Below are 12,687 nucleotides of genomic sequence, written 5' to 3'. Positions count from 1 at the left end.
TTGAATTTCCCAGGCATTCTGATATTTTAACATATTTTCTCCTTGGATGAGAGGTTTTCCCAAGAGAAAGAGATAGTGTGGGAAGAGCACATACTGTATGGAAGCACGGGTTTATTTTCAGCTCTGGAATTCTGGGTGGCTGATTTTTCCTGCAGCAGGAAATGAGACAGCAATTTAAGTAGTGATGCTTTGGCTCTCTGACAGCAGTGTGCATTGAGCAATTCCACAGCACAAGAGAAAAGCCAAATAATTGTTATATATCTGTATACAGACAAGAGCTGGAAGATACGTTATGACTCATACCCATCCATATCTGGCAGCTAATATACATATACATACACTCACACACACAATACTCAAAAGTCAGAGACCCTTTTGTTTATTCAATTTCTATTGAAATCAACCAGCCCGTGCTATTTATTTTAGTGTCAGACAATATGGGGAAACATATATTTAACTGAAATTACAAAAAAGTCATGTTTTTGTTATGTAATTTACACCCTGTTAACCCCGCCCACTGAAAACCTGGCATTCAGCCAAAGGTGAAAGCAAGATAAGTTTTTTTCCTGGAGCATCATCATGCTACCACTCATACTAAATTCAAAGATTCACTCAAAAGTGCATTAAGATCAAAAATAATCGATGAACTGAAAAGAGGGCTAAAAGCACAGCAGTCGCTTTTCATTGCGCCTATAGCAATAAGCAAGGGAGCTACAGAAACGTCCTGGTTGCCACGTTGTGGCAAGGCTGCCGCCTGTTGGCATATGTGGCATATAGTCTTCTCATTCGCTGACGTGAAAAGAAATTCATGCTCCCATTCCGGGTGGAAATAATACGTTTTTGATTTCTTTTTCACCGAACCCTCAGCCATATCGATGTTGTTATGTTAGGTAAGGTGCATTCAGCGTCAATATGTTTTGGCTTCCAAAAGTAAAAATAAAACTGCAGGACTAACATGACAAGGTATCTGTAAATGTGAATATTATAATTGAATTGAGAAAATAAATATTGTGCATTGAACAGATACTGTAAATATGAATATTTTGAATACTAGAACTATATATAGGCATGAACGATACTGTACATATGAATATTTGCATTGAACAGAGCCTACGTAAATAATGACATTGAACAGACTGCATACTCTTTCTTTGTGTGTATGTATGCACGTACATAGAGCCTGTCGTAACAGAAATTGCAAAAATAAATATGACCGTGAACAGCCTTACTCGTGGTAAGTGGGTTTTAATTGGAAGATATCAGAGTGGTAGATCTCGGCTTACATTTTGGAATAAAAAGTGATCTTGGGCTTGAAAAGGTTGGTTACCACTGTGGTAGAACATCACAACTATCACAAAGACAATACTTAAAGATTTCATCTTTGAGAGACAGGAAAAAATAAAGCTCCAGATCAGAAGAAATTGGTGTGAAAGGATGTGTAGCTGTCAAAAAGCCACCAATATGAAATGGAAATAAACAAAAGAGAAGAAAATTTGCACTAGTACAACAAAACTGGACTGAGATGTGGAGTAAGGTTTTATGGCGTCAAAGTCTAAATTTGAGACTTTCAGAAGAAAGAGAAGGCAGTATGTCTGCAGCCAAAACAACCATCAGTCAAGTCATGTTTTTTTGCCATTTTTCTCCCATTTTCTCCCCAATTTAGTCGTTATACCAGTTCCCTAGCCACAGTCCTGGTCGATGCGCTATTCTCTGTCGGTCTGGGGAGGGTGTAGACTGCCACATGCCTCCTCCAATACACGTGGAGTTGTCAGCCGCTTCTTTTCACCTGACAGCAAGGAGTTTCACTGGGAGAGTGTAACGCACGCGGAGGCTCACGCTATCTCCCCCAGATCTCCTCCCTGCTGGACAGGCACCCTGACCAACGAGTAGGAGTTGTTAATGCAGCGATCAGGACTCATACCCTCACTGGCTTCCCTCCCGCGAACACTTCCAATTGTGTTCATAGGAACGTCTGACCAAGCCGGAAGTACTACTGCCGAGGATTGAACCTGGGTCTCTGCGCTGATAAATATGCAATACTATCTCGACAATGTTTGATTGGGATCAAATCATTTCTACCAAAAGATAATGACCCCAAGCTCACTGCTAAGAAGATCAAGCTGCTGGTGCTGCTCAGAACAATGGACTTTCCACCCCACATAACAGACCTCAACATCAATTAATGGGGTTGGGATTATTTGGGCTGAGAGAAGCTGAAAGTCCAACTCTTCAACACTTCCTAAACCTCACAATATTTCCACAAAATATAAGAACCATTGCCATTTTTTGATATTGCGGTATGCTTCTTTTTTTAACGTACACTGCCGTGAATTATTTGCATCATTATTTTCAAAAGTCAAAATATGTATATTACAGTGTATTCCATTTCGCAAGGGTAGTGTGTTGTTTAAAGGTATGCAATGTAGGATTTTGCAGCCCTTGTAGACTGTGTTTGTAAACAAATAATTCCTATAACTTTCAAAGGCTGTTCTAATTTGTGACTTTTAGAAATTGATATTAATATGAGAATGGCTGCCAGGATTATGGCTTTGTCAGTTTCCAGGCAGTTATGAGAGTAATGTATGCAGCCCCTGATTGGGTTATTTCCTGAGTCTGAGTTCTTATATGGAGTCAATCACTTTTAACCTGCTGTGTAATATCTATTGACCTGAATCATTCTACTGATCTCTGAACGGTCTACGTTGTAATTCTTAACAAATAATTTTCTTTCCTAATAACAAACCATGTGACTCATAAATGTAACATGCAATCTCACGTTCTCAAAAAGACCATGCTGCCAAGAAAGATTTTTTGTTCTTCTCATTATCAAGATCAACAAACCACTCTCTTTTACATATCTTTATGAATGACTTCACTTACAATTTTTTTTTGTAAGAAAGACCTTGAACATGTCTAACATGCCTTCAACGAGAATATTGGACAAATATTGTTTTTAATTGTACTGCATGTATAATTTTCATGATAGTCAAGTGCATTTGTCTGCAAAGATTCCAGACCTTAAGGTGTTTAATCTTACCTTATTGCTGTGCTTTGCAGGCTTTGAACAGGGGCATTGCAGCAGTTAAAGGAGATTCGGTGGAAATGTTGGCTAGCTATGGCCTAGCTTACTCACTGATGAAATTCTTCACGGGGCCCCTGAGTGATTTCAAGAATGTAGGCCTGGTATTTGTGAACAGCAAGAAGGACCGTACCAAGGCTGTACTGTGCATGGTTACAGCTGGGACTGTGGCCGTTATCGTTCACATTCTCATAGGTGAGGCTGACGTTATCTTATAAACAATAAAGCCAAATCTGCAGACTGATGACATCACACTTAACTGCACTGCTTTACATGTTTGAACTTCATCCTTTATTTCATCTTAGCTATGATTACTACTTGCTAATATTCACTGTCATTTTGTGTTTGGTTAAAGAATTGTTCGGCTGGTATATGTTTTGTGCTGTTCATTTGAATATTACATTACATTACATTACATATTATTATCATAACATCAAACCCTGGTCTTTTTTTTCATCAGCAGTCTTTAGTTCCTCAGTAATCTACACACACTTTTAAAAGTACATTTTGAGTTAGAGTTTTTAATGATATGGTTTTTCACGATAACAGGAAAGGCTAAAATAAGGCTAGGGGTTGCTGGGTGGCTCATGCTGTTAAGGCACTGTTTCTAGTGAATGGGTGAGTCCCCCATTTTAGTATCGGGTCCACACCGTCTCAGTGCAGACTATGGCCGTAAGTCCCGCAGGGCGATGCACAGTTGGTGCTAGTGTTGTCCAGGGAAGGATTGCATTTCAATGAGCATGGATGATGGAGTCTCACTGCAAACTAGCGACCCCTGTTGGTTGATCAGACGCTCGCAGTTTGCTGATTGAGCTGCACATGAAGTGTCTTCCTCTGACTCCTCTGAAAACTTTTTTTTTGAGAATGAGGCTAGAGTAGTGTAAATGTAGAAATTCTTGCAAGTGTAATTTTCAATAAAGTGAAATGCATTGAACAGAACAAATTATAACAATGGTTATGTCTTCGTTTCCAGGACTGTTCATGAGGGTTGACCCATAATCATTCTCCTGTTACATGAACAGTGTTCACAGTAGCCCTAATGCTCAGACAAAATGAAAATGTCTGTAACTTGCATGTCCTGCAGATATGTTAATGAGAGTTTGTGAGACACCACTTTCCATTGTCTGTAAGCCAAATCAACAAGAGACTCAGTAAATCATATAGCCAATATTTCTTGCACAAATTACGATTCCATTAAATGATTATTATTATTTTTTAAAATTTGAATTCAAATACCAAATTGAACTCAAATAAAATGTTTGATTGTAAATAGCAAGTATAAAAAATAAACCTGTATTAGCCCTGTATAAAATTCAAAACGAATGCCTTGGGAAATGTATTATGGTTGTGGGTTTCTGGATTTAATTCTGAACATTACTTTCATCTAGCTGGTATATTTATATGAATTTCAGCTTTTAAAGAGTACAACTGGCAACAACAGCTGAATCTTATGCAAGGAAGACATTTCACTTCACAAGTATTCCACACCAGTAACCACACACCCTGAAACCACATAATGTTGCTTTAGAAACTGGTCTCTGACTTTGATTAGGCTATGTAATATACCGGTATTTAAATTCCTTCCAGACATGCAGTTTTGCAGAAAGATTTTATACCCCATAGAGAAACATTTCATCTTGCGACAGAAGGTTCTTTCTACGTCAATGCGACAATCAAAATGTAAACACAGACAGGGCTGAGTCTGCTCACTTGCATCATCAAACGACAACAATCTTGTGTTTCACCGGTATGCTAGTCAAAGTGCTATACAAAAGCTTCTTTGTCCAGCTGATTGCCTGCTGAGTCCCAGGCATCATATTCCTCAGTCTTTAGCTATTCTGAGAAATTTGCTGTTCTAAACTGATCTTGACATGGTGCTGTTAAGGCTGTGTATCATATGCAGTGATATGGATGTTTATTTGTGCAGCTTGCAGACATTTTTTCACCAGGTTCTTTACCACTTTAACTTCTGCTTTGTTACCAGCTGGTTCGAATTAAGGCCATTTTACATATTCTCACATTTCCCCCCTCTCCTCCCCCAGCCTATACAGATTTAGGATACTACATCATCAACAAGCTTCATGGTGTGGATGACTTTGTGGGTAGCAAGACCAGGAAAGCTTTCCTTTATTTGGCATTTTTCCCTTTACTGGATGCTCTGGTGAGTGTGTGCGGCTGGCTTCAGTTCCCTTTAAAACATAAATAAAATAAAAAATCAGTCCAAACCTGTGAGAGACTAACAGAGGCATAAGAAGTGTCAAGCGCCTGGCCTAGAAATCTGATTCATCATCTCTGCACATTTTATTTTCCCTGACTTTTCCAACTCAACTCCACACCCATGTTTAATTGTAATGCTCGCTCCTTTCCTGAAGATACCTGGTGTAACAGTACCAGGGTGTCTTAGTTTACAGTCCTGGTGAAAGTGATTTAGGAGGCAGGTTACTGTATAACAGAGGGAGCTATTACAGGCAGTCTGGATATATTAAAAAGCATTAACTGAAGCTTCATCTCCTGATTTCATTTTGTTTGCAGTGTGCAGTGTTCACTTCTAATATGCTGTGATAATAATCAGCACCGGTACAACATGTTCTCATTCTGAATCTGCTACTAGAATACCTTTGTATAATCTATTTGGTAAATCTATGTTTGAAATGTTCCCTGCAGTATACCTTATGCCCTATGTGGTGTTGATTTTAAAAAATTTTCATTTGTCTGTTTTATGGCAATAGATGGTTAATAATATTTGATTTCATAATCTGGATTTATTTTTATACATTTCATCACAGAACTGTAGATATGTTTTTCAAATGCCTGTGGTCAGTAAGAACTGAATTGGAGCACTCATAATAACTTCAAATGGTTTTGATCCCTCCAAGTGCATTGACGTGAAAAGAAGAACCTAATGGAACAGAGCTGAAAATGTACCAGAAATGATAAGGGAACATTGGACTGCCATCTAGAAAATAACTTTATTTACTGAATACATTTCAGTGGCATTTCTTCACTGAAAGATTGATGATAATTAGAATGAATTTAACAGTTATGAGTCATAGACAACCTTGTGAAGGGAAGCCACCCGAAGACTCCCTCACCCAATGTCCCAGAGAATTGAGGACAGACTAGGGGAAAATGAGAAATGAAGAACATGACTATTAATATGTAGATTGACAGATGATATCCACTTAATAGATAACTGCCTGGATTAATTCAACATTTGTAATTAAATGTATTGTAATTTATCTTGTTTGTCTCAAATTTTGACGAGATCATGATCTCTAAAATGAATGGAACAACATGCCCTGAAGTCAAAGTTAAGAACTACTGTTGTTTGAACCCAGCCTGATACTTACTTATTGCAGAACAGACCGGTTTTATGTTGGAAAGGCTGAGACAGTCACTTGTATGGTGTATACAATTTACTGGTATTTAGTGCAATTGTCATAATATGCTCATCACAGTATTGTATTCTTTTGATGTTACCTTGACAACTGCAATGAACAACTGACTTCTGTTTTAGGCCTGGACACACACTGGTATCCTCTTGAAGCACAAACATAGTTTCTTGGTGGGCTGTGCTTCTATTTCTGATGTCGTTGCACAGGTATGGGTCCACGCCAATGGCTTTCAATCTTAAGTGTTTGCCTTTTCCAATAACACTTAGGAAGGGTGAGATTAAAAGAGATTATGAAGCACCACCATCATTGAAATTTTGCAGATATTTAAATCTGAGAAGTTATTTCAAAGTGCTTTGAGCGAAACATTTGAAATCACAATATTGTGAATTGCTATAGTACAAGTACAAATGCACCAAACCTGTAATTTAGGTATAGATTGCTAAAATTAATTCAGCATTGCTGCTTCTAAATATGTCCCAGAGAGGGAGAGTACTTAGGGATGCTCACCAAAGTAGTGTGAATGCACTAAATTTCACTGAATTGTACTGGCTTATTTTTGGTGGAAGTAAAAAGGGTAATGTGTTATTTGTGATATGAGGTTAGATTTGTCTACTGTAAGGGCTTGGTGAGTGCTAGATGAGGGTAAGTTATGTCCTAATATGTAAAATCATAGAATTGAAAGAGGATGTGCTTTCATTACAGTAACTGTACATTGTTTAATGTTCAGAAAGGTTCAGTATTTGGTTCAGAGTTCAGTCTCAATCTTATTGTCATTTTTCAGCAATGATGTTACAAGCAGCATTATTTAATTTAGATTTGTCTGATTCATAAGTGATACTACAAATCAGCTGCCAGCTTTCATGACCATTTCTTGAGTACCCCTTTTTATTGATGGAGCAGTGCATTTTCAGACAAGAAAAGCTTGTCAGACTGTGCTTGCTAGGTTTTCCATGGGAGTACTGTACCTTGGCTGTAATAAATAGCATACAGAAAATAAATCAGATACAGTATATGACCCAGCTATACAGTATATGAACCAGCTGTTGAGAATTACAACAGTAAGAAAGAGGACAATTTCTGCACACAGCCTTTTTAAGTTGTAAGTTCAAGAACTGAATCAATAGTTGTACAATGAGTCCCTCACAGTACAATGATCAAGGATTTAATAGCCCTTTCCTCTCTTTTGGCAGATAGTGTTTGTGGCCATCTTGCTCCAAAGTAACTTGGAGTGTTTTGAGCCACTGCTGATACCCATACTGTCGTTGTACATGGGTGCACTAGTTCGCTTCACCATTGTGGGCATAGGCTACTACCATAAAATCCATGATGTCATCCCAGAGTCCTGTGGGCCTGAAGTTGGGGTACGTCACCAGCATTAATTCTAATTAATTAAGCTTTTACACCACAGCAAAAATAGTGCATTCTGCTATAAAGTTAAACTGGGTACATCATTCCTGATTGCGTTAGACATGTGTAATTTTCAATTGGCTTGCTCAGTATAGTTGATTGTAGAATGTTTAGTACCATTGTATGAAATTAATGGTATCGGATGTGTGATGTGCTTTGACACATTAATGAGCCAACATTGGCAGGTATTTAAATGTACTGAGTGGAAAGCTTGAGGGTTCATTCCAACTTAAGTGCCATGTGATAGTGGGCCAGATTTACTGTGCAAGTTGGCAGGAAAGTCAATAGTATCCTTTAGAAATTATACACAAACTATGTAAATGCTCAGCAAGGGTGTCCACTATAGCACACTTGAAAAAAACTGTTACAGACCTTTACAAGTTTTAAAAGGGATTGACTAAAACAATTGCTGGCAATCAACAAATTTATAAATAATAACATGTATCTTCCCAATACAGTTTATTACCCTTGGAGTGAATGGGAAAACTTCTCATACACAGTCTCTCAGTTGTATTTTGCTGGTGTGTACCTAAATTGTAAAACTAAAACTAAAATGTGGTTACCAAATTCAGTTAAGAAAAATTGTAAGTCATATTCTAATTAAATAATGAAGGACAATTGTTTATTGAATCCTAGCAGATGTTCTATATGGTCATATCCATGTAAGAATTGGTGAGATAGAGCCAAAATGGCTCCTTTCCTTGTTCTAATGGCTATGATGATAATCAGTGTCTGCTCACCTTCCCGCCCCACTGTCTCAGGGGGATGCCACCATTAAGAAAATGCTGAGCTTCTGGTGGCCCCTGGCCCTCATCCTGGCCACCCAGCGCATTAGCAGGCCCATTGTAAACCTCTTTGTTTCCCGGGACCTGCAGGGGAGTGTTGCAGCTACTGAGGTAAGTGTCCAAACACGCCCCTCTCAACACTTGCTATCACAGGTCTACATCGCGAGGCATTCGCAAACCAATGGAAGCACGCTTCACACTGATTTTTATTTTTTAACACAAGCAGTACAAGCATGTTAAAAGCATGTGCATTTAAGTGAATGCAGTTTGACTTTTTACTTCCTTGTATGACTGCCATAATCATGTCAGAATAAAGGGCTGGATATGAGTTTGTACCTGAAGCAGTTGTTAGTAGTGTGAACCTGACTTTCTCAATACCAGGGAAAGACATGAGAACTTTTGCCAGAAGCTGTGTGAATCTGTTCTGCCAAAGAGCCCTCTGACGCCTGCATTCTATCATTGTTGTTTTGCGTGTGCGGTTCCGTTCTGTGGCATTACTTCGGCAGACTCAGCAGAATTGTCACTGCTGCTATCATTTTTGAGGTTCATACACTTTTTACATTGTTCATTTGTCTACCGATGGGTTTACTGTGCCAATGGGGCACATTTGTTTACTGTCATTTAATGCAGCTGGACATTTTCTTCCGGAAACAGTCAGGTTAAGCACCTTGCTCAATGGCAGTGCCTCACCTGTCACACTTAGCTGCCTATAAAAGACGTTGTGTATGAGTGTAATTAAAACCATGTGGCATTTCCAAAAGGAGCAGCAGCAGGAGTCGTAGGTGTTTTAATAGCTGTGAGGTAGTATAATGGTTGCCTTCTTTACTGCATTGAGGTCATTCATCATTCACTATTTAAATGTCCTTTAATGTGTAAGATTACTTTATTCTTTCCACTGAATGACTGTGTTCATATGGAAGACCCATATGTTCCTATCCTCTCTGTAGCCCGGCATACAGATATTCCATTCGCTAATTCTACAAGTATAATACATGATATTACTGAAAAGTGATGAGAGAGATGTCGAGATGTCAGAGAATGGAACTGTCTCTGCTAGTACAGTCTCACGGCGCTATAACTGTCAGTTATTCGTGCTTGCAGGCAGTAGCAGTGCTTACAGCAACGTACCCGGTGGGTCACATGCCCTACGGTTGGCTAACAGAGCTGCGGACAATCTACTCGGCCTTCGATAATGTAAGCATTCACCTTAATCTCCACCCTGAAAAGGCGTTTACTCCTGCTCTTTTGACAGCATGAGCCAAATCAAACGAGGCACTTCAGAACTCAGGCCCCGGGAGTTATTTTTTTTTTTTAGGGAAACAGATACATATAGATATATACTCTCAGAAAAAAGGGTTCTTTGGCGTGTCTCCACAGGGGATCCCATTTTAGTCCTTTACATAACTCTCTTTGGCAAGTGTGAAAACTGTGAAAGCTCCCAGATTGAACCATTTTGCCTGACAAAGAACCTCTGAACTCAGTTGGGTTATTCTATGGAGACACATAGGAGCCTTTTAGAACCATTTGTTCTAAGAGTGTACAGTGGGCATACTGTGCACAGAATGGCCAAACCAAGCTGTCTGATGTCTGGACACAGGGAAGATTTCAGTTTTGCAAAGTGGCATGCAGAATTGCATCTAGATCTTCAATTCCTTCCGCTTCCTGTTTTAATAGTACACTAAGGCTTTTGTTTGTAATTTAAAGCTACGGTTTTAAAAATTAGGGGATTTTTATGCATTCATACTGTTTTTCAGATCTATTTCTGAAAGTGAATCATGAGAAATATGTCAAAATATTCCAGTGTGGCTGAATTGTCTTGTTTTTGATTCTGAGCTTAAGATTCTTTTTTCATTTTCACCATCAACCCTTTTCTCTTTCCAGAACAACCCTGGTAACAAGTTAATCAACAGTGGCACTGTGGTAACCAAATCACACATCAAGAAGTTCACCTTTATGTGTCTGGCGCTGTCTCTCATGGTAAGATACTTCCATGATTTTCCTTATACTACATATTTAGTATAACATACATTCCTATAATAGCCATGTAACACACATGTACATATACATAAATATACAAATGCACAAAAATATAATAGATATAATAGAATAAAAATGTATTCACATACACATAAAAGCGCATTAATACACAATCTTGAATGGTGCAGCCAATGTGCTATTCAGGGCTTTGATGGACAAATGTACAAAGGAGTGATTGTAGCTGTTAAATCTACTCAGTGGGTTATTGAATCATTTTCATAAGGGGAGGAGCTGGTATTCATTGTGAAAGACACGGCTGAGATATGAAAAGAATTTTTGGTGGTATCTTGCCTGGCTCCCATGATCTTAATGCCTCTCATTGTCATTTGGGTAATCTGCACTTTCAGCTGAACTGAAAGATTGACAAACAAAACAGAAATGGCATTGTGCAGGATGCATTCAACTATGCTACTGTAGAAAATCAACATCATTTTTTGCGTGACACCAAATACCCTCATCCTCCAGAGAAAGTGAAGCCTCTGTTGGACCCTAGAACAGACACAGTCTACCAGGACATTCCAGGTCAATCCATTATCAAGATGAATGCCAAAGTATTTGTATGTGGTCACTTAGGTTATGTAAGTTGTGTATGACTACTGGCCAATGGTCCCCAATAGATTTTGGGTCTAACACCATCTTCTCAGTCTTTTTAACATTGAGGATAAGATGTTGTTCGTCCCACCGCTGGACATAGCACTGGATCTCTGATTTGTAAGCTATTACATTATTATTTTGTGAAATACCTTAAATGGCTGACCATTTGTCTATGGACTCATTCAACCCAATCGGCATGTCACAATCACAACCCGCTTTCAATTCAGCTGTCTGCTCACCAATATTGGTGAAACTTAAGGCAATTCACAAATGATATGAGAACCACTGTTGATAATATATGTGGTAACACAAAGTCATGAATGCTTAACCTGGTGTAATCCCAACTAAAGCATGTAATATACTTTTTTTATCTAAGAATCTGCTCAAATCCCCATATTCTGCTGATCCCCAAACCTTTCTGTACATAATGATTTCTGGAACTTTCACTTTTGAACTATACTCCAGAATTATTGCTTTTATTCAGAAGAAGCAGTGCATTATACCTGAATACTGCATGCCTTAAGTAGACATAGAAAGTAGACATTTTGCTTCATTTATGTCTATTGCCACTTTTACCAGAAGTCGCCCATACTTAAACTTTACATTATATAAAACTATACATATGCTGAGTACAGAATAACTCAAATATGAGTTTTGCTGAAGAAACACGGCATTCATGTTCTGAGAGTCGGAATGACAACCAATAAGGGCATGACTTGTGTTTGACTTGAAGCATTTATAGATGTTTATTGTCATGTCACCCAAAATGTTTCAATGATATATTTTGCTTTTCAAGCATTGTTTACACGATGTGTAAGGACAAATTGTAATGTGATAACAATTGGAAATAATGCAGGGGATATCAGACTATATCACAGCAACAATCAGACGGAAGGGAATCTTATGTCTTGTACACTAATTGGATATTGCACGTACCCCATGTTCCAGCTGGAATCTATTATATGAGTTGCAATGGAGTCTGAATATTTTGCAGTTACTGTAGATCACAGTAGCTGTTACACAAATGTGTAGGTTGGATGTGGTTGTCAATAAAATATTTAATATATCCTGAAACTAATGGGCTTTACCACAGGGAGTCTTTAGTATAAGCATAGCCAGTTTATCCACCAAATTTTCCACCATTATAAAGTTTTGTTTTTTGCTTTCTTATATGGCAGAATAAATCCAAGGTCAGGAAAACAGGGAACAAGGCAGGGAAATAGTTTTAAATAATAGCCCCTGATGTTACTGGGTTTACTAGGAGTAAACGGGTCTTAACTGGTCCATCCATAACTGCTCGTAGGTGGGGCACATTATTTTTTCCTTTCCAATGGATGGTTTTACTCCAAAACCATAAACATGCTAATAAAAATTGTCCTGAACTGAAGGA

The 12,687-nt window shown here is 38.4% G+C and overlaps 1 protein-coding gene across 2 annotated transcripts in view; it reads left to right on the top strand.

The window, feature by feature from the left end:
• Window positions 1–12,687, top strand: part of LOC135252576 (progressive ankylosis protein homolog B-like) — a 32,099-nt gene that overhangs the window by 11,399 nt on the left and 8,013 nt on the right. For both annotated transcript variants that reach the window (XM_064330820.1, XM_064330819.1), the window contains 7 exons: window positions 3,058–3,274; window positions 5,122–5,240; window positions 6,597–6,680; window positions 7,665–7,835; window positions 8,643–8,777; window positions 9,768–9,860; window positions 10,548–10,643. In XM_064330820.1, the coding sequence (XP_064186890.1) occupies window positions 3,058–3,274; window positions 5,122–5,240; window positions 6,597–6,680; window positions 7,665–7,835; window positions 8,643–8,777; window positions 9,768–9,860; window positions 10,548–10,643 (915 nt within the window). The remainder of the gene's footprint in view (window positions 1–3,057; window positions 3,275–5,121; window positions 5,241–6,596; window positions 6,681–7,664; window positions 7,836–8,642; window positions 8,778–9,767; window positions 9,861–10,547; window positions 10,644–12,687) is intronic.

This window comes from Anguilla rostrata, chromosome 4 (assembly GCF_018555375.3).
Source record: "Anguilla rostrata isolate EN2019 chromosome 4, ASM1855537v3, whole genome shotgun sequence".
NCBI lineage: Eukaryota > Metazoa > Chordata > Actinopteri > Anguilliformes > Anguillidae > Anguilla > Anguilla rostrata.
Note: the sequence above shows the minus strand (reverse complement) of the source record. Positions and strands in the feature narration are given on the sequence as shown.